The sequence below is a fragment of the Cnephaeus nilssonii genome, assembly GCF_951640355.1.
Source record: "Cnephaeus nilssonii genome assembly, chromosome: 7".
In the NCBI taxonomy this organism is placed as follows: Eukaryota; Metazoa; Chordata; class Mammalia; order Chiroptera; family Vespertilionidae; genus Cnephaeus; species Cnephaeus nilssonii.
The window spans coordinates 56,644,278-56,672,152 of record NC_137078.1 but is presented as its reverse complement, the minus strand read 5'-3'; the positions used below and the strand labels follow the sequence as shown (position 1 = coordinate 56,672,152).

At 41.0% G+C, this 27,875-nt stretch overlaps 1 protein-coding gene across 2 annotated transcripts in view; it reads left to right on the top strand.

Moving 5' to 3' along the window:
* PDE4B (phosphodiesterase 4B) overlaps positions 1–26,719 on the top strand; it is a gene marked incomplete at its 5' end in the record, with an annotated part of 436,891 nt that extends 410,172 nt beyond the window's left edge. For both annotated transcript variants that reach the window (XM_079777598.1, XM_079777599.1), the window contains 9 exons: positions 8,789–8,882; positions 14,454–14,632; positions 16,366–16,464; positions 16,606–16,770; positions 18,725–18,824; positions 20,088–20,242; positions 20,356–20,478; positions 21,182–21,364; positions 24,431–26,719. In XM_079777598.1, the coding sequence (XP_079633724.1) occupies positions 8,789–8,882; positions 14,454–14,632; positions 16,366–16,464; positions 16,606–16,770; positions 18,725–18,824; positions 20,088–20,242; positions 20,356–20,478; positions 21,182–21,364; positions 24,431–24,796 (1,464 nt within the window). In that variant the 3' untranslated portion in view covers positions 24,797–26,719. The remainder of the gene's footprint in view (positions 1–8,788; positions 8,883–14,453; positions 14,633–16,365; positions 16,465–16,605; positions 16,771–18,724; positions 18,825–20,087; positions 20,243–20,355; positions 20,479–21,181; positions 21,365–24,430) is intronic.
* Positions 26,720–27,875: the final 1,156 nt, after the last annotated feature.

The window sequence follows — 27,875 nt, the reverse complement described above, 5'->3', positions numbered from 1 at the left end:
TTATTTTCAAATCTCCAACCTACGACAGAGTCTTCTCAATTGGCAAGTATGTGTCCTAGTATAGGGATTACCAAAAACCCAAACAGATAACATTGGCTTTTAGGGAAGGAAAAGATATGTCTGGGTAGCCCAGGTTTTCTCCTTATTTATTTGATGGTCCCAGAGTTGATCTTGAAAATTTCCAGGCCAGGGGGCTGGCTTCCCCCTGGGAAGCTGCTAATCCAGAAGCAGAGATTTCCATGACAGGTTTTGAAGCATCCCATTATCTTTGATCTCAGAGGTATGTGAAAGTTCCTAGCCGAAATCAATATAATTAATATTTAACACAATACATGCCACATGATGTGTTTAAAGAGGTGAAGTAATCATCTTAAAACATGCTATGGTAGATATTTGTTGCTGCAAAAAGTATTGGAAATTTTAGTAAAGCAATACTTCGTGCAGGATTTTAAACAATCTTACAGAATAAAATTGGAAACCAGTTCTCAAAGACAATCATGACTAATACTTTATGGGGTTATGAAAGGAAAGTACAGTGTTTGGGGGTGACTTCCCTGTTCTGCATCATTGCTTTCAAGTCAGATGTGAAGGTCCTGAAGCATAGGTCTTGTTTTCCACCAGTCATGAGAGGACACTAGACCGGACAGTCCACAGGTCTGTCCATGGTAACAGTTCTTATTTTAAAAATATAATATGTTGTAGAACTTCTGGCTATGAAATGGTTCAAACGATTTTAGTCATCTGCTCTGGAGTCACATTAACATCCCATGGCCTTAGAACTGGCTTTGGAAGTTTGAGGTTAATAATTAGCCATTATGCACAGAAAAAGTTGTAGAACAGTAAATAGAAAAAGAAAAGAATAACTAAGAGTGTACCTTAACTCTTTGATTTTTCTCAATTGCTACAATGATTTTGTCATCTGTTGAAAAAAAAGGCCTCTCCTGTAGTTAATTACCAGACCAGCATTGCAAATCCTTCAGAATGCTTTTTCATTGTTTGTTTATCTCTATTAAGAGCCAGATTAAAGGGGAGGAGTCGAGGACATAAAATAAAATATGAAGTGAAGCTCCAGTAACAGTTGCAGGTCTTATTTATTGTATTTCTTACCAGAAAGAAAGGCCTCTGTCAAAAATAATAAGTTTGAACATTTCAAATTATGTAAAAATATACAGGGCCTCTAAACCCGGGACATTATGAGTATATGACTGAAATCTAATCTCTCTATAGGATATTTGGAATGTGTAATATCTGGGATATATTTTTACTAAAAAGAAACATTTTTTTGTTTCTTTAAATTTAACTGGGTATCCTGTATTTTTAGTTACTAAATCTGGCAACCTTACATATGTGGAAACATATATATAATTATATATAGGGTGTCCCAAAAATGTATATACACTTTAACAGCTAATAGCTCAATTTTGAAAATGAAATATATTTTGATAAACATTGCCTTTATAATTATTCAAAGTGTGTGTGTGTGTGTGTATTTTGGGGGGACACCCTATATATATACTTTATAAATATAGTATGTGAGTACATATGTATATATGTGTAGTTAAAATTGCATAGTGAAAATATGTCTTTGACTATAAATAGTTATAGTATCTTTTGTCTATTTAATTGTGTCACTGCAGCAACTTTTGAAGATTGGGGAATGTTAGGTCTGAGACATTTCTCTAAACATTCTTATAGGAATTACTTTGAGTCTAGGAAAGGACAGTTTTTTTAATGTCCCAATAATGTGTGCCATATTTCCTCTTAGTTTTCAGAAACTCCAAGAAAAATGGACAGCAGCAAAGAGAATATATAGCAAAGAAGAAAAACCCCATAATTTTGAGGGCTGTTCAAGACCTAGGCTCAAGTTGTAGAGCAGTTGTATTCAAAGTTGTATTTAAAATTTTTTTTTTCAATTCTCTGTATGAAAGCACTCATGGTTTGTCCCTACTTTGACTTTTAAAATGTCACTTGAGCAGATGCTTGTGCTCTAACCAGCTAATGGAATTTATTCTAGTTTAGCTTCACCATAAATGCCAGTTTTTGTTGCAGAAGTATGGTAGAGATCTTTGAGCTTGTTTTTCCTTATATTCTTATTTATTGTCGGATTGCCATATCACTGGGAAGTTAAGAGAATAATTCAACTCTAATATGTTTATTTTTTTAATATATTTTATTGATTTTTTTTACAGAGAGGAAGGGAGAGAGAGAGTTAGAAACATCGAGAAACATCAATCAGCTGCCTCCTGCACACCCCCTACTGGGGATGTGCCTGCAACCAAGGTACATGCCCTTGACCGGAATTGAACCTGGGACCCTTGAGTCCACAGGCCGACGCTCTATCCACTGAGCCAAACCAGTTAGGGCTAATTCTAATATGTTTAGATGAGCTTTTTTCTTATTTGGCAGATGGACAGGTAGAATGACCTAACTGTATTTCCTGGTGTACGAGGGAGTTGGTTTGCTCCAGATGTTAATACAGTAGAACTTGTTTGCTAGGGTGGCCCATCAAGGAACTAGAGTCTCTAGTAAAGTAGATGCTAATGGGCAATGGCATGTTATTCCTTTCTTAACCCTGTTATAAGCTCACTCCTTTCAATTCCATTTACTTCTCAAATAAGACAAGCATTTCATTAAAGAAACTGGACATCAAGTTTCAAACAGATGATAGAGTTTATAGGGAAAGACAAAAAGGAGACAAAGGGTAAGACTCAGGTTGTCAGATAATCTGAAATGTTTAGAATTGTGGAGCCCAATCGGTGTGGCTCAGTGGTTGAGCATCGACTTTTAACCAGGAGATCATGGTTCAATTCCCAGTCAGGACACATGCTGGGTTTCGGGCTCAATCCCCAGTAGGGGGTGTGCAGAAAGCAACCAATCAATGATTCTCCCTCATCATTGATGTTTTTATCTCTTTCTCTCCCTCTCTGCAATCAATAAAAAAAAAAATCTTAAAAAAAAAAAAGAATTGTGGAAATTGTGAGTTTGATAAAGGGCTTTAGAGAAAGTGCATTATATCCTTATTTTAGTTGTTTAAATCAGATTTTTCAAAGAAAAGTGTAGATGGTTAGAAATTAGAGTCTTTCATTTCCTTGTGTCCTCATTCATTTCTCCCCATGTATGGAAGAAGCAACTTTTTTTAAAAATCAGAAGTAACCTTAGAAATTAGCCATTTTATAACTAAGGAAACTGAGCCCACACCTAAAAAATACTGAGCCCCCAGAAGTTAATTCATCTGATCCAAGATCACACATCTGGTTAGTGCCAAACTGCCCTTCCATTTCCCACTAAACGGTGCCACTGCAGTTTCAGCTTCCTTCTGCCACCACCAGCGTTCTGCGACTTCAGGAGGAATGCCCAGCCCCTTCACTTTCCTGACGCCCGGGAATGCTTATGAAGTTATGACTAACAAAGTGTAAAATATGAGTCCCTCACAAAGTCATTGTGACTTTAATGACTTGGGCAGTTGTTTCATACTGCAAAAACAGGAAGACCCCACACAATACGGCGCCTGTCTCACAGATGGGCCCTGCGTAGACGGCCACCCACAAGGGTGACTACTGGGGCTGTCTTCCTCTCCCTCTGACAACTTTTTTTTTTTCATTGGCACGGTGTTCACTTACCGTTTTCATCATGAGGTTATCTGGGAGAGGAAAGTGCTTGCTTTATCTAGCCTTTGATCAGGCAGAAGAATATATTTAATCACTTAGGACTCACTCCTAAGGGATTTCTAGGGGATCCTCTGACAAACCCAGATGAGTCTTAAAAGTAGCCTTTTCATGTGCTTGATTCTAGCCCCTTGTGTTATTACTCTCCTGGATATTTTTTTTTTTACTCTTGGAAACATACAAACATCAAGATTTAGGACTAGAATGACTTTCTGAGATCATTTTTAGTCCACCCATCCTATGTGATTAATTTAACTCATTACCAAGAGAGTTACTAGCTGGCCTGTGGATCTTTGAGCAAAGCTCAAACTTGTCGTCTGAGGAGAAATAGAGAAAATGATGAAGTGCTCCATCACTTTAGAAGAATGTGCTTCAGGGAAAAAAAAAATCTTTGCATATAGTATTGAAGCTAAAGAGAACGTGAAGCCATAAACAAAATGTTTATATCAAGTGTAACTGAGTTTTAGCTTTTGTTACTCCAGATATTTTAAATAACTTCCCACTATTAAAGGTAGTGCCTTAAAAAAAACACACACTCACATGATTTTATAGAAAAGATGTATTCTAGGCAAACAATATAGGGTGTCCCAAAAGATCTATACACACTTTAACAGCTGATAGCTCCATTTTGAAAATGAAATGTGTTTTAATAAACAGTGCCTTTATAATTATTCTAAGTGTGCATATACATTTTTGGGACACCTTGTATTAAATCATTTATGTAGATAATATAGTTTTCTTTTTTTCAAAAAATAACTGCACTTTCTGCAGTGCTCAAGAATCTAGTGTCGGGCATAAGCTTACGGAAGCATGGGAGGAATTTGTGTGACTAAGGGATTGGATCATTCACAAACAGCTTTGTGTTGAAAAGGGGCTTTAGCCCTTACCTCTGGGGACATCATTTCCAGGGAGGCCCTCCCAGGGTTTTCTTGTGAAGGCAGATTCCTAACTGAAAAACAGAATCTGTATCTATCAGGTAGTCGAGACACATTTATCTTTGGCACAGTGCGCTCCTGTTTGTGGCTTTCTCTGTGGCACTGGGTAAAGTCATAATGGCTGTGTCTTGTCCGTTTTGTAACTCCTGGAGCCACGAGTTCCCTCCAGAGCTATCTTACCTTCCTTTTTAAACTGAGTCTAAACCTCTGGGAGGATGATAAACACTTTTCTTCCTTTGTTGGAGACTTATTCTTAGGGACTGAGGCAGTCTGACTTGGGTTGTTTTTCTCAGTCGTGTTGAGAGAGTTTTGCTTTCTGGGAAATACTGGTTGCTGGTAACGAACGTGTCCGGACTGTAGGAGGCTGCCATGCACTTACCACGGAGTCATGACAGGCTCAGGCTGGGAGGCTGGGATCCGAAAATCAGACCTCACTCCCCTTTCGTGTTCGAGAGGTGAAGTCACTTCACAAGACTGTTACAGGGAACTGAGAACGACAGGCTGGATTCGTCTGGCATGTCACTGCTCCATAGAAGCAGCTCCCAGATGGGAGTCAGACACTGAAAACCCAACAAAGCTGGGCGCCCCAACTGTCTCCTCAGCCTTAACCTCAAACACAGTTCAGATCTGTTCCATCCCCTGATGTGTCTCTTCTCCCGGGCCAGCGCTGATCGTGCTAACTGGACTCCACGTTACTGGAATCTAAAAGGTCCCCCCTGTCTGCTCCTCAGAGGCCCTGTCTGCCTTCCTCCGTGTGTGCAGAGCACAGCATAAGCGGGCCCTTCATAACCACTTTCTGATGAGAGCAATGATTGCCTTAGTCAGTGTGGTTGGGCCCTCCCCGACGGAGGAGGAAAACCAACGGCTGTTGCTACGTAACATTTAAAGGACTGGGCCGGGTTCTGACACTGAGTGACCGCCATTTGCGTACTTCATTATGTGTGTTTTACTGTTGCCTTGAGATGACTTGTGTTTTGGTGGCATTTCCATGCCTCCAGCAAAAGGCTGGCAGAACTATTTTAGGCATGAGAAGGTGATATTCATCTGTTAACTGCTTACGGGAGTCCTGGCCCCTGCTGTAAGCTGTGCGGGAAAGGCGAGGAGTTGGGTTTGTTTTCAGCTCTGTAACTGAGAGCCACTTCCCTGCTCCCGCATTGGGACCGATTGACAATGTATGCCACAGGGTCCTGGGACAATGGGAGATGATAGAAAGAAAGTAAGGAGAAGAGTCTTTCCCTTCCTGGTCTTTTATGATTGAATTTCTACCTGCTCCTATATTCTGAGCTCAGGGGCCAGTACCACTGATAAAGAGCTTGCCCAGCTCTCTCCAGACTCTTAACTGTTGTGGGTAACGAACATGCTCCGATATAGCTGACTATTTCTGCTAGGATATAAGTTCATTAGAAGCATGAGAAGGTTTTTATTTTTCACTGCTATATCTTCAATCTTTCTTTGCCTGGCACATGGTAGGAGTTTAATAAATATTTAGCAAATACATGGTAAAATGATATGATTACAATAGAACAAACCTGATTGATTCCAAAAAATCTTTCTAAATATTGCAGAGACCAAAGGAACCAAAATGAGGATGATTCCTTGAATGTTACATTTGGCTACGACTACCACAGAGACTTGGTTTTAAAAAAATCATCTGTCTCTGTGCTTTATACATGATTTTTTTTTTACAATGTTCCAAGTAAAGCTTGCTTCTTTGCAAAATTCAGCTGATCAGTCAGAGCAGAGAAACCCATCTTTTCCAGCGTCTAAGTCTTTCGTGTAAGTGCCTGTCTTTTGGGAACTGAAAATGAGATGCCAGTTATTTGATTACATCTTAAAAACCAAAGAACTTGGAACTTATGGCAGTCACCCGGAATTCAAAATGGCATAAAGTTTCAGTTAGTAAAACGCGGTAGCTGAGGTGATTGCTTCAGAGATCCCTGGTTACTGTTACTGCCTTATTGTCTCATGGGGAAACACACATACGCAAGCAGGGTTGCTCAGAGGCGACGACTGTGCCTCTTTGAGAACGGTGCACAGTGCAGCCGGCCAGTGGGCAGCAATACTGACTTGCATTGGCTTCGCCTCAAAAGGCCTGGTCTCCTGGGCACAGGCAGTGGCATGATGGGGCTCGGATGCTTGAAGTGAAGCCATTGTCAGTGCAGGATGCTCATTTGAAAGGGGAATGCCTCACAGGAAAGAGGGCCAATTGTGTGTGTGTTGGGGCGGCGGGGGGGGGGGGGGGGGGGGGGGGGGGGAGGGTGTTGCCATGGTGCTTTACTCCTTTAATGTGTTGTACTTGAACTCCTGGGAGTTCCAGGATTGGGTGACAGAGAGAAGGCAGGGAGTAGGGTGGCCCTGGGTAGAGAATCCCACTACAGTAGGACTAGTCTCAGATCCTCTTGCCTGTTCTCTAGCACTGACAGGGAGGGGGTGGGGAAATGCCTACGGGAAAGGAATGACTTTCTCAACATGCCTTAGCTTGCTAAAATTAAACAGAAATAAATTTAACTCCTAAATATTTCTAACATGAATTAGAAGATGTAACACTGCAATACCAGGAAAGCATAGTCATTTAGAGCTACAAATCATTCTCCATTCATGCAGCAAATAATACCTTGTATTTCTGAACACACTCAAGATCCTAGATCAAATGTTAAATGTGCTTAATTTGTTGAATGCCATCCAATATGGATATTAACGAGCTGATGGAGTGCAGAAAACTGCCTTCTGCATATGAAGTACTTACAAAAGGTAATAATTCTTTCCCAGGTGTGTCATTGTAAAAGAAGGCTAAATGCGTTGGCACAGTGTTGGTGAGCAAAAAAACTCCTCCAAAAAAAATAGTTTTTTTAAAAAAAAAAAAATTTTTGTAGAACGAAAGCCTTTTCTGAAAATGGCCATCGTCTCAATCCCTTTCATTTTTTATTTAAATGCTCAGAAAGTAATTTAATCACCATCACTGTGAAACGCTACGAGTGGCTGAGCTCTGTGCAGAGGCTGTGTCTGCAGAGTGTTGGTCTCTGCAGAGGAGAGAGGGTTAAGAACACCCCGTTGAAATGGGGGAGGGTACCGACTTCAGATTTACTTAAATATTCATGGGGCTTCCTCCATTTTAATCTTCTCCTTTTAAAAAGATGGCTGTGTTTCCCAGTCTGGCAACCCCTCAGGAAAGAAGAATTGCTCCTTCCTTGCAGAGTTCAGCTGAGCAGGACTAAGCGCGGGTGGAAACCCCTTTGGCCACTAGGACTCTTCATAATTGATAAGGGCTGCACACCAGCCAGCTGAATCCACTCGGACAGGCTCTTGTTCCTGCAATTCCTGATTTCATTCCTCTCTCTGCCAGAAAAGAAGCTAGAAGCACAGGCTTCTTGCTAGCATGGAGTGCGAAGATGGGCTTTGTTTGGATTAGGAAATGCCTTAAGTTTTGGAGGCTTTGTCTTTTATAAGTTTTTATTATTTTAGCACCGAATGTGCAAGGCTTTCCCGATTGCTCTCTCAGAACTGTGAATTCTTTCAGAGGGATCTGTGGATTGTGGCAAGGAGAGCATTCCAAAATGCCTGAGGCAAACTATTTGTTATCTGTATCTTGGGGTTACATCAAGGTGGGTCCATCTGATTCTGTTCTGTCTTTTGTAGAATTTGAAACATTTATATCTGTATGTTTACTGTGAAGTAGGAAATTTTGAAATAAGGGCATGTTAAATGACAATGTATTAAAATAAACTGGACTGTCTTTTTATCTTATCCTTTTACTCAACACTATTTTTAAAGGATGCTTCCCCCCCCCTCTTTGTTTTCCCTTAAACTTTTTACATATAATCTCCTCCCACTATACAGGTTATTAATTCGTATTTTAGAGTTGATTTTCAGTAAATGTAATTTAAAGTAGTCTTACATTTTAAAGTGAAATTATCTTGACCTCTATTAAGATTCTTTTTCCTATGTTTGCGTCTTCAAAAGAAATAAAATGTTAATTCTAGGAAATCTTAAGAAAACCTCTTTTTCCTGGGGGTGCCCTTGGAATAATTTAGTATTAAAGGGGTGTTGTATTTCGTAGAAACAGCATCATTTATATCATGGTATCTGCTTATCCAAACGCTTGGTTCTTAGACAGCAAAGTTGTAAGCATGTAAAGTGATCATTTGTTAGTTTTTAGGTGGTTAATACATTTTTGTTCTTCATACACAGTTCAAAAGGATGCTGAACCGGGAGCTGACACACCTCTCAGAAATGAGCCGATCAGGGAACCAGGTGTCTGAATACATTTCAAATACTTTCTTAGGTAAGATGCTAACTGGAAACCTCTTTCATAACTGAGATTTTTTCAGTATTAATCTCTGCATGAACATCCCTATGTGAGATTTAAATGAAGTAAAGCCATATAAAAACAAATCCATTTAAAATAAGAACTAAGAACAGCCTTTAAGGGGAAAAATGAGCAGGAAGATGTTGCAAAAAAGGAAAAATATCCATCAAAGACAGAAGTTATGATGGGCTAAGTATATTTTTATGGACCTCAGATCACCCCTTATCTACCCACCTGCTTCCATCTCTGCCAAGACCTCTAAAGAGATAGGATTGAGGGTGTTAATCACCAAACTCTCAGGACAACTCCATTGGCTCCAGGATGTGGTATTCTTTAAATTCTTCCAATATCTGGGCTTTGAGCAAAAGGTTTCCTCTCAGGTGGTTTGCAAGAAATGTGTTTGGCGAATAACTATGGTAACTTGGCCCAAGAGGATAGGCTTTGGAAATAATTTGACTATTGCTTTGCTAAGTATTTCTTAAAGATAAATGGGGGCGGTGGGGGAGGGGGACAGAGAATCTTCATATCTGAAAGATTTGTTCCCCTGCAAGCAGCATTCTTATCGTCCCAATCTGATGCTTTATCTATTATGCTCTGTAGTCACATTGCTGGTATTTAGCACATGACACGGAAAAGGTTTGTATCAATGATTCCTTAATGACTTCAAACATCCTGTTTGATTACTAGGAATTTCTGATCTCATGTTTACAGCCATCCTATTGTATAATGAACTTATGTGGGCTATTTTTCTTTAATGAGGCCTGTAGGATTTGTAAATCTGTACTTCCAAGTGAATGGGATAGCATTTAGATCCTGATTCTGTGGACTTGCAGTTACTCCTGAATTATGCTTGTTTCCAGAACTCCACCTCCCAGGGAAATGACCCATTCTTACAGCTGAACACCACACCTCCCTTCTTTTCTGCACACCATTCAGTCACTGAGCATTTGCCTTGATGCCTTATGGAAACACATTCCTCTTCTGCTTTTGTTGTAGAAAATCAATCCTATCTGTCTAATACCAGGGCAGTTCCTGCTATCAGCAGATCAATCTTAGAGCAGCCTAGTGCAAAGCTCAGGGAATTACTCTGTAGCCGATGGGCACCTGACGATTAGCTGTTTCCAGTGTGTGGGTGTCTGCAGTAGCTGGTCTTCTCCAGCTGCAGTTGTGCCAGGCCTTTGTCAGAGAACAAAGGAGAAGAATTTTTCAGACATCTGAACTCCAAGGGGTAGCTAGACTCTAATTAAACAGAAAGCATCATACACTAATTCTTTTATTCCCCAGCATCTCCCCTTTATTCCTTGGAAGCCAGGTGTCTTCCCCTGTCCATTTGTGGTGCACTCCATTCTGTGCAACACCCACTTATTTTTCATAAGCTGGAAACTGTCTTAGGGACATTTTATAGGTTAATGACTGTGGGAGAGAAGGATAAAATTCATACGTGCAGGAATTCGTTTTTGTTTTCATAGACATTGCATTTCTAAAATATCAGGGCTCTTCTGTCTGAGAAGAGATGCTCATGACTAGAGAAAAGCTGCATGAAATCCCCGAGCCCCTCATCATCCAAGACTGCACCTAAGCAATCCTCGTCACTGTCATTTCTTTCACTACCCACTTGCCAAGGACAACAAGCATATTTTAGAATGCTAATTAGTGTCTTCTTGTCATCAAAGGCTGATAGCAAGTGAGAAGGCTGATGAGAAAATAAAGATGAGTCCTCAGTTTCAACACTTTGTATCTGAAGAGCAGCCAATGTCAATTTTCTGTCAAGCATTCCATTTGTTGTTTAGGCACATCTCTTGAAGAAAACCAATCATTTGGCTTCTAACTGTTTCAAAAATTAAATTCCCAAGAACACATTGCTGAGGAAGGTTGTTAGGATCTCAGTCCTTACAGACTCAGCATGAGGAGGGTGGTGTGTGTGAAAGTGTGTGTGTGTGTGTGTGTGTGTGTGTGTGTGCATGTGTGCATGCACGAGGTAGACCCACTCAAACAGACTATACAGACAGATTAAAATGTTAAACATTCTTGGGAAAATATAGGGAGAAAATGTCATATAAACATAGGATGCTTCAGTTGCCTCATCTGGAAAATGGGAGCATTGCAACAGCTGCCACCCCAGAGCCCTTCCAACTCTTAAACATTCTATGACTCTGATATAGATGGAGTTTATCCGTCTTGCTAAACATACCTGGCAGCCTGAATTTTCTGCAATAGACTACAGATTTGCAATTTGACGATCTTAAAAAGTAAGCAAACAAACAAACAAAGCTTGTTTCCAAACTGCAAATGCAGGACAAGGAGCCCTTAGGCCTGTCTTGTGAGCTTAGTGCATACTCCTGGAGGACCATGAGTGAAGCCTTCTTCACAAACTCTCAGATCTGCAAGGAACTTGTAATCCAATTCCCTCATTTTACAGGAGAGAAAACTGAGGCCTAGAAGAGCAAAGTAATTCCACCAAGATTACTTGACTAATATGTTCCTGAGTCAGAACTAAAACTTGACTCTCTTGACTCCTAGAACTAAATGTCCCATCACTTCTTTAATTAGGAAAGAAGCCTATTCAGAACTCAGAACATATAGAAGGAAATCACATTTAAGGGTATTCAAATAATATTCATTCTTTTGAAGAAAAGTCTTTAGAAATCAGGATTGTTGGACCTAAAAATAAAAAGGTTTATTAGCATTGTCCAGTAATATAAAAAGGTCTTGTTAGAGCAAAGATACTATCTCAGTGAGAGCAAACTGAGTAGGCCTTAGCAATTTAAGTTAAACTTGGAGAGCAATATTTCAATAAGAGTCATTGAATGTTAAAATGGGTCATCAGAGGAAGGAATCCCTTATTCCAGGGATCTGTGACTTGGGTTATATTTCCATCAACAGGGTAGTGTCCAGATAATTCAAAATGTAGTCAGGAGACCATTTACCACTGCAGGCACTTCTTGATGCTCTTATATGGGCTCCAGGTTGCTGGAATAAGAAGAAATAAAGCAAGACCTACAGGGAGGGAGCATAGATAAAGCAAGATACTTAGATGTGGTCTTACAATTTAGTTAATATTTTTACAAACAGTGAAAAGCTATCCTTTCAAATCAACTGCTTACTATCTCAAAAATTAAACACAGGATTTTCAAGGTGCAAGGAAAATAACTAAGGAACTTTTCACGATTAAATGCTGTGATCAAGCAAGAAAGGCACCCCCAATTATGCCATTAGCCAAATTTTGACATTTTTTGCATCTGTTTCTTTTTGTTTGTTTGTTTATTTGTTTTATATGGGTCCACCATTCCCCCCACTGTAATCTGACCATTCTGTAAATGTAAATTCACTAAATGTTTATTGTGATTCTTTGAGTCTGTGTTTCACGTTATTTCCACATTGTGCTGGCTAAGCATTTAACAGAGGAAATTCAGAATAGGGAAACCTACCAGTTGTTTCAATGCCTGCTTAGGGAAACACCCGTGAATGCCCAGTTGGCACTATGTGAATAATGGCTTTCTTCTTTATTGTAATGTTCTCTGCGTAGACACAGTGGTGGTTCAGCTCAATTACTCACTGCTGCAGGGGATCTTTAATTAAGCAAAGGGGGAAAGCTGCTAGTCCCACTAGAGGGTCTTCTATCTGTGGTGGCATGGGAGAATCCAACCGCCAGACATGAAGAATGGTGAAGGATAGTGGTTGGGAGAGGCATGGGCTATTGTGACCTTGCCTTTTAGCAAAAGTAGTAATTATTAAGAGTGAAGTGACAGGGAGAAAATTTTGTAATTTCAAAAATAACATAATCTGTCATTTTTAACGCCAGAGATTGTGAGACCAGAAAGAGATTTTTTTACAGGAACCTCAAGCCCTGGGTTCCATGCTATTAAATCACTGTATCTGGAACACAGTAATTGCAAAATAAATATCTGTTGAATAAATCACCCTTTGAGCTTGGGCAAGTTGCTGACTTCATCTGAAAAGTCAGAATGTGGTATTATGATTGGTTCCCAAACTTGGCTCTGGCCATCACAGTCACTTGGGAAGCTTTTAAAAAGCACTGGTTCAGGAGGACTGGGTGGGGCTCATAAATCTGTATTTTTTTTAAGTTTCCTGAATGCTTCTGATGCTAAGCATCAGGTTGGAAACCCCTAAACTCATAGAAATGACCAGTAAAATTCCTCCTCAACCAAAAGTCCTAGGAAAGCTGATGAGTCCAGGAGCTCGTGGGCACCTAGAGATGTTACTGATGCTGGGGAGAGGGAACACCCCTGCTCCAGCCCTACAGCCGGGTGCTGAGGTGTACATGACAGTTGCTTCTGTCTTCCTGTGCTTGCTTTGCTTTGATGAGTTGTCCCCAGGGCCCCGTGAGCAGGCAGAGGTCTCTGGGGAGAACATGTGACTATGCTATCATCTGTGAGAACTGAAAGCAGATAGTCTAGATCCCAGCATGCCAACTGGAAACATGTCATTTTCAAATGGAGAAACTGTATTTGTACTTATTTTCACTGTAAAAAGCAGAGATAAATGCAGGAACTTTTGAAAGCTGCATTAACTCTTTCAGTCACGGGTATCATTTAGTTCAATGAAATAGCTGTTAAGCTATTTAATAAATTATTGCTCAGTCTACTTCCAGGCATCCCTATGGCCTGAAAGAGTTAATGCATTTTTCAGAAGTATTCAAGATACATCGCCCTGTAAAGTGAAATGAAATATTTGATTGCTGATATTTTTAATAACATACTATAGAGAAAAGTGCTTCTACAAGCAGTTAGACATGATTTTTTCAGTAATTCTAGCTCTACTATTACCTTGTTGTAGCAGAATTTTTTAAAAGTTTAAATGAGATGATCATAAATATTAAATAAGCATAAATATTTTAATCAATGTAATGCCTGTTACAAATGACAGTCAGTGTTTATTATTATTTCAATAGAACTAATAAACCAAAGGCATAAAGTAAAACTGAAATTATGGTCTTCCTCTAATCCTCAAATGGTAATAAACCAAGGCTTTAAAGTAATTATTTGAATTAACTATTTATTTCTCTCACATACATTCTACTTATCTAAACTAAAATTATAAATTATATCCAGCTAAAGTTATATGAATCTTTTAATTTAAAAATTAATACACATATAATAAAATGAGCAGAACATAAAGCCTGTTTTTAGTAACCTGGTCTTGGCTGCATGAAACTTTCCTATTATACAAACATATAAGTTATTAACTTTAAAAATCACATATAAATATTCATACCCCACCTTGCAAATGTACAAGTGTAATTCTCCTAAACTAGACTGCAAACAGAAGAGCTGAGATTGAGTTTCACCTCTGCCACTTCTTGGACAACTTATTTAGCTCCTCTGGGCCTCAGTTCTCCCAGGAATAAAATGGAGCAAAATATTGTTCCCATCTACTTCACAGGATTGTGCTGAAGATCAAGTGAGATAATGCATGGCAGTTCTTTATAAGATGCTTAGAAATTGTTTTGCACATTAAAAAAACAACTGATTGGGATGTGGTTCTCAATGACACTCATAGTCTGAAAAACGTATCCTTTTGTTGCAGACAAGCAGAATGATGTGGAGATTCCATCTCCCACCCAGAAGGACAGAGAGAAAAAGAAAAAGCAGCAGCTCATGACACAGATAAGCGGAGTGAAGAAACTGATGCATAGTTCAAGCTTAAACAATACAAGCATCTCACGCTTTGGAGTCAACACAGAAAATGAAGATCATCTGGCCAAGGTGGGTATGTGCTGGGAGTGTGTGCATGTAGCTGTCTGCTTCACAGCAGCCTAAAACTACCTGCTAGGAAATAGTAGTGTTCTCCTTTGCTTTATTATTAAACTAGAGGCTCGGTGCATGAAACTTGTGTAGGGGAGGAGGTCCCTCAGCCCGGCCTGCACCCTCTTGCAGTCCAGGAGCCCTCAGGGGATGTCTGACTGATGGCTTAGGCCCACTCCCTGCAGAGGACATCCTTAGCACTGCTGCGGAGGTGGGAGAGGCTCCCGCCACCGCCACTGCGCTCACCAGCCGTGAGCCCCACTTCTGGCTGAGCAGCACTCCCCCTGTGGGAGTGCACTGACCACCAGGGGCAGCTCCTGTGTTGAGCATCTGCCCCCTGGTGGTCAGTGCATGTCATAGCAACCAGTAGTTCTTCTGTTTGGTCGATTTGCATATTAGCCTTTTATTATATAGGATTGTATGATAAGGAGGCTGGTGTGGCCTCCTTGTCCACTGATGAGCACCTAATTAAAGACTCTTTTTCTATATCAAAGGACCTTTATTTTAAACCTTAAATAGGATTTGTAAATGGATAGTTCCTCATGAATGAGAATCCTACTGAAAGTTCACTAAAAGAATCCACAGGGAGGCCAGTGGGCAGGATTAAATTTCCCAGAGAACATTTTGAGAACTATATGCCAAGGAACAATGGGAAAATCTGAGCTGGTTGGCAGAGCTAGCGAGGAAATGAGAGAAATTGACAGCACTGACTCTTGAACCCAAACCCCAGTAGTGGAGGAAGGCACAGAACGAGTTTGTACATGAGCTAGGAGGCTGAGTGAGGTAGAATGCTGAGATCCTCTGAGCCTTGTGAAAATGGAAAGAGCTTACTGTGAAAAAAAGGACATTCAGCGAGGCCTTCTGAAAGGTATCATTGGACTAAGGTCTGTTACACATTGGGCCAAGCCTGTCTAAGGAGAGCCTAGAACCCTTGCCCCAGACAATAATTAAAAATGGAATAAACTCTTCCTTTAATCAGATAATCTTAGAATAATCCCACAATACAGGACTAAATGATGTTTCTTCCAGATTTATCTGTGGCCTAGGAACTGTTGAATATAATACGTGACTGGCATTCTTCATTAAATTAGAGTTGATTTATGCACATTCTAGCAGCTGAGTCTTTCTGACCTGGCCCTTAGTGAGAATAACTGAAGAACAGAGTTATAGCCCTACAATGATTTTCTAGCTCTATTCACTTGCAGCAACTAAATTTATAAATGCAATATATAGAAACTTGGAACTAGAATGAAGAGGATACCCAACCTCCTAGGCCCGTGGTCGGCAAACTGCGGCTCGCGAGTTTGCCACTGAGGTCGGCAAACTCATTAGTCAACAGAGCCAAATATCAACAGTACAACGATTGAAATTTCTTTTGAGAGCCAAATTTTTTAAACTTAAACTTCTTCTAACGCCACTTCTTCAAAATAGACTCGCCCAGGCCGTGGTATTTTGTGGAAGAGGCACACTCAAGGGGCCAAAGAGCCGCATGTGGCTCGCGAGCCGCAGTTTGCCGACCACGGTCCTAGGCCATTCCATTTTAACTTTTTCATGCAACTAGAAGACTCAAAATAGACACTCGAAAGACAGACAGCCATTGTCCAAAAAGTAAATAAAAACAATGTGTTATGCTTAAAACAAACAAAACAAAAAACTCTGTCCTTATTCTTAAATTCCTCTAATTTTTCTTACAGGAGCTGGAAGACCTGAACAAATGGGGCCTTAACATCTTCAATGTGGCTGGATATTCACACAATAGGCCCTTAACATGCATCATGTATGCCATATTTCAGGTGAGTACATGGGAAGGAATGTTGGTTATTCCATTGGATGACTATGGTTATTTTTCTATACCAGTTTACTTTTCTGATTTAGCTTTTATTTTCATTTTTGAACATCCACTTATTTATTTTCTAATTCATTTTACAATATAGGAAAGAGACCTCCTAAAGACATTCAAAATCTCCTCGGACACATTTGTAACCTACATGATGACTTTAGAAGACCATTACCATTCTGACGTGGCATATCATAACAGCCTACATGCTGCTGATGTAGCCCAGTCAACCCATGTTCTTCTTTCAACACCAGCATTAGATGTGAGTAATAATGATCTCCTATACTTGCCCATTCTCTTTAAAACGTGCCACACAATGTAATATATTTGCAGAAATAATGTAATTAGATGATTGCATATTCTTGAATTGGTTCTTGATTATGTGTCCCATCTATCAATTCAGTTACCAATATCAGAGTAGCCTTCCCTTTACATCTCTTACGGTTGAAACATTATTTAATTATCAAGCAATTAACAGGACACTTTATTTTTTATTATATCTCTTGTATCTACTATGTGTCTAGTTCAGTGACTGGTATAGAGTATATCTTCACTATGCATGTACTGATTCCAGCTGCCCATCCCATCCCAAGCATTGTGAGAGATAGCACAGAAGCATAATATAAAATTTTCTATATAGTTCCTGTTAGGAATAAGCATCCATAGGAATTCGTATTCTCCTAAGAATTCATAAAACTGATCCTATGGGCTGAAGAAAAAGTAACTGAAAATCTAGAACTGAGAATTGCTAGATAGCTTGCTGAAAGGTGACTGTGACTCCTTCCCCAGCAGATTAATGCATTTGTATGCACTGACATTAGAAGCAATGCGCCCAGCAGACCATGTTCTTTCCCGACATATGGCAGTGATGATCAGGTGCTTCCAAAATGAGTAGACTCACTGCAGTAAGGAGCTGGCCAACCTTTATCCATCTCCACCTTTGCAGATTCAGTTTAGAAGGTGAAGAAAGATTAAACTGACTACAAATCTGTTGTTTGGGTTCCATATTTTCTGAGGAAATAAATCCAGGAAGACTTGGGAAAGTGAAATGGTGCTAAGGCTGTTCTATTTCCCTGGAGGACGTGTTCTGTACAAGTATCAGAGTAGACCAACACTGTTTATCAGCTGTCCACTATTGTTGATAGGATACCCATTGTGAGACCAGAAGTTGTCCATGAGCGCCACCGCTGTAGAGAAGGGAGAGTTCAGTGTGCCCTATAGTAATCAGATTGGTCTTCATGGGAGAGGTGGAAACTGAGCTGGCATTTGAAGGGTCAGAAGATTTAAGTAATCACAGAGGACAAAGAAAGACATTTCAGTGGGAGAAAGACATTTTAGCCAGAAGGAATATATACCTAAATACTAGGTTTAAATCATTGTGTACCAGTGGGGGTAGAGGAGACTTCAAAGAAATGTTCTCAAAGCTGGTAGATTGTAAGCCTTTAGTGCATAGGTACTAAATGAATGGATGAAGGAATATATGAAACCTTCTGATCACACTACAAATGTAGCCCTCAGAAATAATTGACTGCCAGTCTTACGAGTCTGGAATTTGGCCTTTGTTCTCTAAGTTACGCAGCCTGAAAACATAGGAAGTTTGTTCTATCTCAGAGCACAGTCTGATTTGCTTCTTTGACTTGCATGCGCTTGTGTTATATAAGCACCATTCTGCCATACCGCTTAGGCAGGAAACAAGCATCAGGGACCAGCTGATCGCTCACCATAGGCCAGTGATGGCGAACCTATGACACGCGTGTCAGCACTGACACGCGTAGCCATTTCTGATGACACGCGGCCGCTGAGGCGGCCGCATGCCGAGGATGAAACATTTGCTGCTCCTGAGGATGAAACATTTGCGAAATAATGTTTTTTCCTCGAAGTGACACACTACCCGAGTTATGCTCAGTTTTTTGGCGAAGTTTGACACACCAAGCTCAAAAGGTTGCCCATCACTGCCATAGGCACTGCGCCAGTGCCTTCCCGAGCGCAGGCCCTAGGCCTGATGAGGGCATGGGCTCCGGCCGTCATTCCTTTCACATGAGACCTTGCGAGGATGGATAGAATCCACATTTAATTAAATTAGTATATGAGACATTATAAAAATCAACACACCGTCCTTCTCCCAACAAGAATGAAGTGGGATACTTTAACATGAAACAGAATCGCAGGATAGGCCAATGGGACATGGAGTGAAATGTGCTCATTTTGCTTTGCAGGCCGTCTTCACAGATTTGGAAATCCTGGCCGCCATTTTTGCAGCTGCTATCCATGACGTGGATCATCCTGGAGTATCCAACCAGTTTCTCATCAACACAAGTGAGTTCACCACTAGGACAGTCATTCAATATCATCCTATGAGTCACTGCTTAATTTTTTTCATTTCTCCTAATGTTTTTTGTTATGGATAATAATAAGAGTAATAATGAGGTAATCCTTCCATTTCACTCAAACTGGTCAGACCTTTCCTGGATACTGTGTCCAGTTTGGCAACATCATTTTTGAGCTGCATGGAGAACTTGCAAAGGGGTCAGAGGGGAGCCATAAAAAGTACTCAATGTTTGGAAAATACGATATGCGAGGAAAGAGTAACAGATGTGGAATTGTTCAGTAAGCACAAGGGAAGGCTTGGGAATAATGTGATAATGACTTTTAGGGTTATGCCGGGCTCTCACCCAGAGCGTGGTGGCCCACGAGTGTCCCTCGCTACTCAGGAAGCAGGCCCAATGTTAGATCGGAGCATGGGAACCCCCAAACAGAAATCGCAGTTAGTGACAGAGCACCATCTCTTGGCTATTATTCTTGATGAAGAGAAAATGTGACTTCCTGAGTTTGATGACCATATTCTCCTTTGCAGACCGGGGCTCTGCCTAATGAAAGATGTCTGAATCTTTTGTGTGAAAGGCGGGCTGGACGCTGTAGTTTCCATTTCCAGATATCGCAGTCTCTGGCGTCTAGAGCCAGATGGCAGAAAATTTAACATCAGGATTGTTCTAAAAGAGTATTAATGTTTTGTTACCACATGTATAGAAAGCTCCGAAAAGCTACATTATTTGAATAAATTGAAATTTTACAGTCACACCATTCTCTTCTTTGAAAACACATAACTCATAATTAACAGAGCTGGCAAGCATATAAAAAAAGCGAACATAGTTTGAAAATCCTAATATATTTGATAAAGTTTAGTGACATTTTCAGTTCATTCTTTTCCAAAGCACAAAATGTGTGAACACATAAAGGAAATTACAATCTGAGATAAAAGTAGGATTTAGCAGCCTGGGAAAGCTTTTGCCTAATGTCAAATTCCTTATAAACTGGAGAAGGAGAAAAAGGATTTTAAAATACCATGAATTCTAATCAAAGAGAAAGCTTATGCACTAATAACTACTAGAAGTATTTTGGCTTAGAAACTGACTACATTCCTTTGTAGATGGAGACTTGTTTCTTTAAGAGGAAATGGGCATGCAGATCTTAGCTCTTAAAACTATTTAAATAGAGCTAGATCTGATTTCATATTGAGGTAATGCAGACCTTTGAATTGTACCCCTTTTTATTAAGTCATCATTTTTTCCTGTTTACTAGATTCAGAACTTGCTTTGATGTATAATGACGAATCTGTGTTGGAAAACCATCATCTGGCCGTGGGTTTCAAACTGCTGCAAGAAGAGCACTGTGACATCTTTCAGAATCTCACCAAGAAGCAGCGGCAGACACTCCGGAAGATGGTTATCGACATGGTAAGACTTCAGCCTCTCCAGGTTCCTCACTTCCTTCTGCCGTCACAGGAGGAGAAATCTCATTCTCTCATACACTGAGCTCACTGAGTATTTTCGTTTTCTTTTTACCCAAGGTGTTAGCAACTGATATGTCCAAACATATGAGCCTGCTGGCAGACCTGAAGACAATGGTAGAAACAAAGAAAGTGACAAGCTCAGGCGTGCTTCTGCTGGACAACTATACGGATCGTATACAGGTATTTGAGAAAAAGCCTCTGATTGAACACAAAGTCAAACCAAACAACAATTAAAAATGAAAACAAATTAGTTGCATGTCCTCAGTTATTACTACAGCTATAGGCCTATTTTAAGGACAAACTAAGCAAGCTAATAAATAACGAAGAAAAACATGGCAGCTTATTCTCTAATTTACGAGGAAAAACATAACCCTATTTATTGAATTGCTTAGTTCTAAAAATAAATGGCAAGATCTATTTGTAATAGGGTGTACGTGACTGCTGGTCCCAAAAGTTGATGTTTGGGTATAAATCCTATTGACTTGCAGTTTGTTAAGTCTGTTCTAGTTATACAAATTGCCATCAGCTGGTCTCTTTCCACAAGTGGAAAATATGAAGATATCTACTTTGAGTAATTCTTTGCATTTTTTCCAAACTGAGGAAAGGAAATGGTGGCAGTATCTGACCTCTAATGTCCTTTCCAGCTTTTAAATTCAATGACCATCATTTTAAGAAGACACACATTTTCCCGTTTAGGACTCCCATTTTAACCAATTCTGGCCAACACCCTTGTAATTCTGCTTTTTTGGTGCACACACCATAATTATAATGCAACTAAAATGTTCTTGGGTTTGGTACCAAATGTACTAACACAAGAGGGATGAGATGTTCTAGTAGTATTTACACCTAATTTTATGAGATTTCCAAAACTTGATGATTTCAGGTCCTTCGCAACATGGTACACTGTGCAGACCTGAGCAACCCCACCAAGTCCTTGGAATTGTATCGGCAATGGACAGACCGCATCATGGAGGAATTTTTCCAGCAGGGAGACAAAGAGCGGGAGAGGGGAATGGAGATTAGCCCAATGTGTGATAAGCACACAGCTTCTGTGGAAAAATCCCAGGTATCTAATATAAGGTTTTCAAAGTTTTTGTAAGCTCTGTTGATTGTAGAATTCTAGGGTTCTAGTTAGTTCTTTCCTTTTAATAGAATATATACAGTATATATTAAATGATAAGGAAGCAACCACCCATTTAGTTCCATTATACTCAGGACCCATTTGTCTTCCCCATTACACTGAGTGGAGATAAAGCAGTCATCAGAAGCCAGCAAAGTTTGAACCGTGTAGCCTCAAACAGTTTAGATGGTTGTCTACGATCTTAGCAAATCCAGCTGATTGAACTGAAGACTATGGGCCTCCTCCCGCTCATCCACCCAGATTTCTCCTCACTCTGTCTTTACCCAGTATCTCTACTCTGTTCCCTGCACCCCATTTTTGCTGTCTCTCCATAGTCAGCTCACTGCCACCATCACCAGAGGTAGTGAATCTCATTCCTACAAATCTCTTCTACCTCAAAGTCCCAGCTCCATCCTGTGCCCCCTTCCAAGGTTACATCTACACTCTGAGAACATGCTGACGTCTTCTGATTGTGTCCAAAGCTAGAGATTCCCTGTGGGCTGAGGATTCGGACAATGCAATAGAGGCAGGTGGCTGCAGAAAGTTCCCAGATTCTAGCTGCACTAGAATGTGTCAATATCCCCACAAAGGCTTTTGAAGCCTGCTAAATTGTTACTCTTCTCAGGAGGACAAATGGCCTGAGCTAGTGGTTGACAAACGGCGGCTTGCGAGCCACATGCGGCTCTTTGGCCCCTTGAGTGTGGCTCTTCCACAAAATATCACGTGCGGGCACGCACGTACAGTGCGATTGAAACTTCGTGGCCCATGCGCAGAAGTTGGTTTTCGGCCTGGATGAATCTATTTTGAAGAAGTGGCGTTAGAACACTCAAGGGGCCAAAGAGCCGCATGTGGCTCGCGAGCCGTGGTTTGCCGACCACTGGCCTGAGCCAAGTGGTCATGACTGAGAATGAGTCTATAGGTTGTCCAAGGTCTTTATCACAAAAGCATTCGGAGTATTTTTTGTTCATGTTTATCCTCTTTTCTCACTACCTATTCCCTAGATTTACATATGCTTGTAATATTTGTATAGTAACTTTGCAGTTATTATATTATTGCTTCTTTAAAAAAAGACAGTCAAATGCATTTAAAATCTGTGAAAGTGTCCTAACAGTCTAATATGCTATAAAAATGCACAACAACATTAATTTAGGGACAATGTAAACACCCTAAAGCCTTAATTAGAACCATGCATTAATTTAATTAATTAACTAATTAAATGGGGTAAGGCCCTTTTATTAACAATCGTGATTTTAAAAAAATATTTATGTGCAGTTTTTCCCACCTTTTCCCACACATTATCCTATTGGAACCTCCACACAGTGTTGGGAGAGAGACACAACATGTATTTCCCCAGGGTATCATGTGAAGAGTTGTCCTCTTGGTCTATTTCGCCAACTCCTTAGTAACTCAGCTGCCCCCACTCAAAGCTGTTCACGCTCCCTCACAGTGGACATGTCTCACTGGGACCATGACATCATGGTCCGCTCACAGGTGTGCTCTGGTGACCTTTGTCTGAGTGGTCTGGCAATAAAGCCCTTTATTTGGTGCTCTTAGGATTTGTAGAGCTCAAACATGAACAAGACACAGGAAATAAGCAACTGGAGGCTACCTTTCAAAAAATGCTGAGCATTTAGCAGAAGCAGCACAAATGAAGAAAGGAAATGACCTCATTGTGTTCAGCTGATTCAGTTTTCTCCATTGCCTAGAGCTTGTTTTTCTCACATCCCTGGAAAACACCTTGAAAATTGTCTCTAAAGTCCATTAAACACACATAAAGAAGAAAAGGAGAGGAAAAAAGAGTGGGTGGGAGCAAGAGAAATACCTGAATCATCTACGGTTTAGATCTTAAAACCAGTGCAGCTTAGAGATGCCCTGTTTTTCCTGTGAATTCTGTTGGTTAAAGCTAATGACTAGCCAAAAACTAGAATGATAATAAAGGGAAGTTTCCAGTAGTGTGGAAAGGTAGCTCCATATTGTCCCAGGGATGCATATAAAATGCCCTTGCTCATCACCCCCTGCATCCTAAACCAGCATCTCTCCAGCTCCCTAGACCATGACAGGGGAATTCCATTCTCTCATTCAACTGGTGCCTATTCTTTCCCTCAACTTGCCCCCACCCCCAGGGTTTCCTGTTTGTCCCACAATGCAGAGGTCAACAGAAGGCCACAGAGCCAGCTCAAGCAGGATGCATAGCCCCTGTGTAAACCATAGCAGAGCCACACGCCTCATATTTATTCACAGGAACACCAGCACAGGAACTGCTTAATTGTTTTTATTTTCCCTTCTTTCTCCTGATGAAAATGACCGTGGGCCCTACAATTACAGATGTGACCACCGAGGGGATCTTTGCTGGTTTAGGGGCTTGAAGTATTTTCAGATGTTTTACCAAACTCATCTGCAAACCAAAAGCATGTCACACAACTTGAGACATTTCAGAGTAGGCAGGGGCTGGCTCCCCTGCGTTTTGGAACAGTGGCATATTTTCAAGTTATCAGGGAAAGAATGTTGAGTCAGAACTCATTAGTCCTGGGGCTTCCTTCTTCAGAGATGACTCACAGAGTCCAAGTAGTGACCAAGTCATTCCCAGCCAGGGTTACATCCAGACTTCTTATCTGGCGCACGGAAAAGGAAAAGTCGTCAATTACAGTGAGACATGAGACAAACACAGGCTTTGAAATCAGACAAAGTTGGGACCGCGTGCCAGCTTCAGTCCTTACTGGCTCTGTGACCTTTGTCAAGATATTTAATCTCCAGGAGTCTTAGTTTCCTCCTTTGTAAATAGGCCAAACCAATACTTTGCGGGATTAAGAGCAATAACTTGTTTGTTGCGCAGAGTGCAGGGCATACTATCACGGGATGTGTTCAAATAATGAGGGCAGGGGAGGGGAGTGGCTGAGTTACTATTATTGATCTCTCTTGGGTTGTTGTTATCTTTGCATGCAAACCAGCACAGCTCGTTTGGTTTTCAAGGGCCAATCACAGTAACAGATGTGTGACCTTCTTTTCCTCCAGGTTGGTTTCATCGACTACATTGTCCATCCCCTGTGGGAGACCTGGGCAGATCTGGTACAGCCTGATGCACAGGACATTCTGGACACATTAGAAGATAACAGGAACTGGTATCAGAGCATGATACCCCAGAGTCCCTCCCCACCGCTGGATGAGCAGAACAGAGACTGCCAGGGGCTGATGGAGAAGTTTCAATTTGAACTGACCCTGGAAGAGGAGGATTCGGAAGGACCTGAGAAAGAGGGCGAGGGCCACAACTATTTCAGCAGCACAAAGACACTTTGTGTGATCGACCCAGAAAGCAGGGATTCACTGGGAGAGACTGATGTAGACAACGCCGCAGAGGACAAGTCCCCGGTCGACACATAATCTCCCTCTCTGTGAGGAGGCGAACATTCCACCCTTGACAAGCATGCCAGCTGTATGGTAGGGCCAGCCCACCATGGGGGCCGAGGCCTGCATAGGACATGGGCCATGTGGCTTTTCCAGTTACTTGAGTTTGGAGCCAGAGTACAAGACCGTGAAGCAAATAGCAGCTCAGGAAATTCCACGGTTGACTTGCCTTGCCTGCAAGCTGAGTGGAGAGCTGAAGCTTTATGTGGTACTGGAGGCCAAGTTCAGATCACGACTAAATGGCTTGAACATAGAAGACACAAAACTGAGAGATTTTTCTGCACTAAACTTCGGGAATCTGTCCCCTCTAGTGACTGAACTGACTAATACGTTCATTTATAAATCTGCCCACCTGTCCTTCTGTCTGCCAACCTGTGTGCCTTTTTTGTAAAACATTTTCACGTCTTTCAAAATGCCTGTTGAATGCCTAGAGTGTAGTATCAACTTCTACACAGATAAGCATTTGAAGTTGATACAAACTTTTTTGAGTCTTTCTGGGGGGAAAAAAAATAGGAAAGAAAAGAAAACGGTCTTCCTTCCTTCTTGGGCAATATCTCTCACTTCACTACAGTTACTTTTGCAATTAGAAAGGATACGCTTCTAACCACATTCTACTTCCTCCCTTGCTGGCCCGTCCACCTCCACGGTTGCCCTTACAACGTATCTCTGGTTGCCCGCTCTGAACAGTATTTTTTCTCCTCTGGAGTTTTACGTTTTTGCTGTCAACTGGATAAAGTTGAACAAACTAAGGGGTAGGAAGAGGTCGTTGTGTTGTTCACAGTAACAGTCTGTGTAAAATTCAGCGTGCTCAGGCAGCGTGTCCTGTTGTGTCCTGAACCCCTGTGCCACTGGGAATCACACGGGCCCCGTCCTGTCCCCTCCCTCCTCTCTTCACTCTCGCGCCCAATTATGCCATTTTCGATTCAATGCTGCCATCTCTCTGCACTGCCTTCTGCGCTAACACCTCCGTTTCTGTTTATAACCGTGTATTTATTACTGAATGTACATAATGTAATGTTTTGTAAGTTATTAATTTATATCTCTAACATTGCCTGCCAATGGTGGTGTTACATTTGTGTAGAAAACTCTGCCTAAGAGTTGCAACTCTTCTTGTAACGTTTTGTATTGTGTATTATATAACCTGTTCATTGCTAAGACAGACAGACGGCCCAGCCGCTCGCCAGTGAGGACACCGGTGGGCTTCTACCCCGGGGGTCTGCCCTTTCCCTGTCTTGAGTTGCTAATACTGCGCAGCCCCTGTACCAACCCGTTTTGGAAACAAGATTCTCACATTAGATACTAAATGGTTTATACTGAGCTTTTACTTTTGTATAGTTTGATAGGGGTAGGGGGCAACAGGATGTGGTTTTCACCCACGTCCTCTCCGAATCTGTGTACGCCTGAGTTGGGTTATAACTGGGCTCTACTGTCATTGTGGCTTCGGTTTAAAAGGCAACACTACGTTTGCGCACAGATGGTCCTTCCGAGTGTTCCCAAACTACTGACTTTGGAAAGAAAGCCTCCTGCCTGCCAGTCTGCGGGAATGTCGTGTTCCAATTAATTACAAAAAGAAAACAATAAAACAATGTGAATTTTATAATAAAATGTGAACTGATGTAGTAAATTATGCAAATGTGAAGCTTCTGATAACACTTGTTCAGGCCTCTCACTGGCTTCAGTCTCCGTTTGTAAAATATATTTCATGCTTTCAGTTCAGCATTGTGACTCATAGTTAAAGAAATGGCACAAATGTGCATGACCAATGGGTTTGTATGTCTATGAACACTGCATTATTTCAGGTGGACATTTTATTGTTTTCAAAAGTTTCTCACAATGTATGTTATAGTACTATTATTATTATATATTGTGTTCACATGCATTCTTAAGAAACTTTTCTATGAGGTGAATAAACAAAAGCATGATTAGATTAGACTGTAGGCCCAATTATTTCGGGTTAGTTCTGACATATCAAAAGCAGATCTTTTTTCTCGTCTCTCCTACCACACCCCACAGAGAAAATCAACCACTTCGCCTGGCCAACATCAAAGCTGAAGTTTCAGAATCCGTGTCCAAAAAGTCCCCTAGATTAAAACATTACATATTTTCTTAGCAACTGTCCCCCCAGCTCAATGGTGCGAGAAGGGAGCTGGTAAAGGAAAACAAATCTATTTTATGAATCTGAAGAGTTTAGCCCTGGCCTGTGTAGCTCGGTGGTTAGAACATCAACCTGTGCACCAAAGGGTTACAGGTTTGATTCTCAGCCCTGCTCAGGGCACATGCGGGAGGCAACCAATCAATGTGCCTCCTTCATATCAATGTTTCTCTCTCTTTCTTTCTCCTTCCCTTTATACCTCCCTCCCAATCTTTCTAAAAATCAGTGGGAAAAATATCCTCAGGTAAGGATTAACCAAAAAAAGAGAGAGAGAGAGAGAGAGAGAGAGAGAGAGAGAGAGAGAGAGAGAGAGAGTTTAATCTACTAGAGCAATAAATCTCCAGCTTGGCTGGCTCCTCTAGAAAAGTGAATCATAGAACCGCATTCTCTAATGTACGCAGATGGCCCCATTGGACAGATGAAGAACTGAGGTGCAGAGACCTCTGCAAGCATAGCCCAGAGAGCGCTGGTCGACAGTTTTCTGGGTGATCCATGGAGCCTCCTATCAATCATAGGGCTAAACTTTTTTTCCGGAAAGAACTGTATAAATCTCATAAACAAAATACTTAAATGCTTTGTTAAAGTCAGCTTTAAAAAATTTATCCTGAGAAGTGTGTGTGTGTGTGTGTGTGTGTGTGTGTGTGTGTGTAAGGTTGCAAATAAGAATCAGTGGATGGCCCATGATATTTTAACCACAGGGTAGTGGTTTATGAACCAGTAAGAGGGTTTTCTCTAGAAGTCACTCAATAAGCTGAAATGAAAGCATTTCTTTATTAAGACAACTGGGGAGGAGCCAACGTTGCAGAACCAGCTTGCCTGCTAGTTGCAGAGCTAATGTTTATAGCACTTCGCCACCAGCCCTGGTTCTGATTGCACCCCACCATCTCTGCGCTTTTACTGATT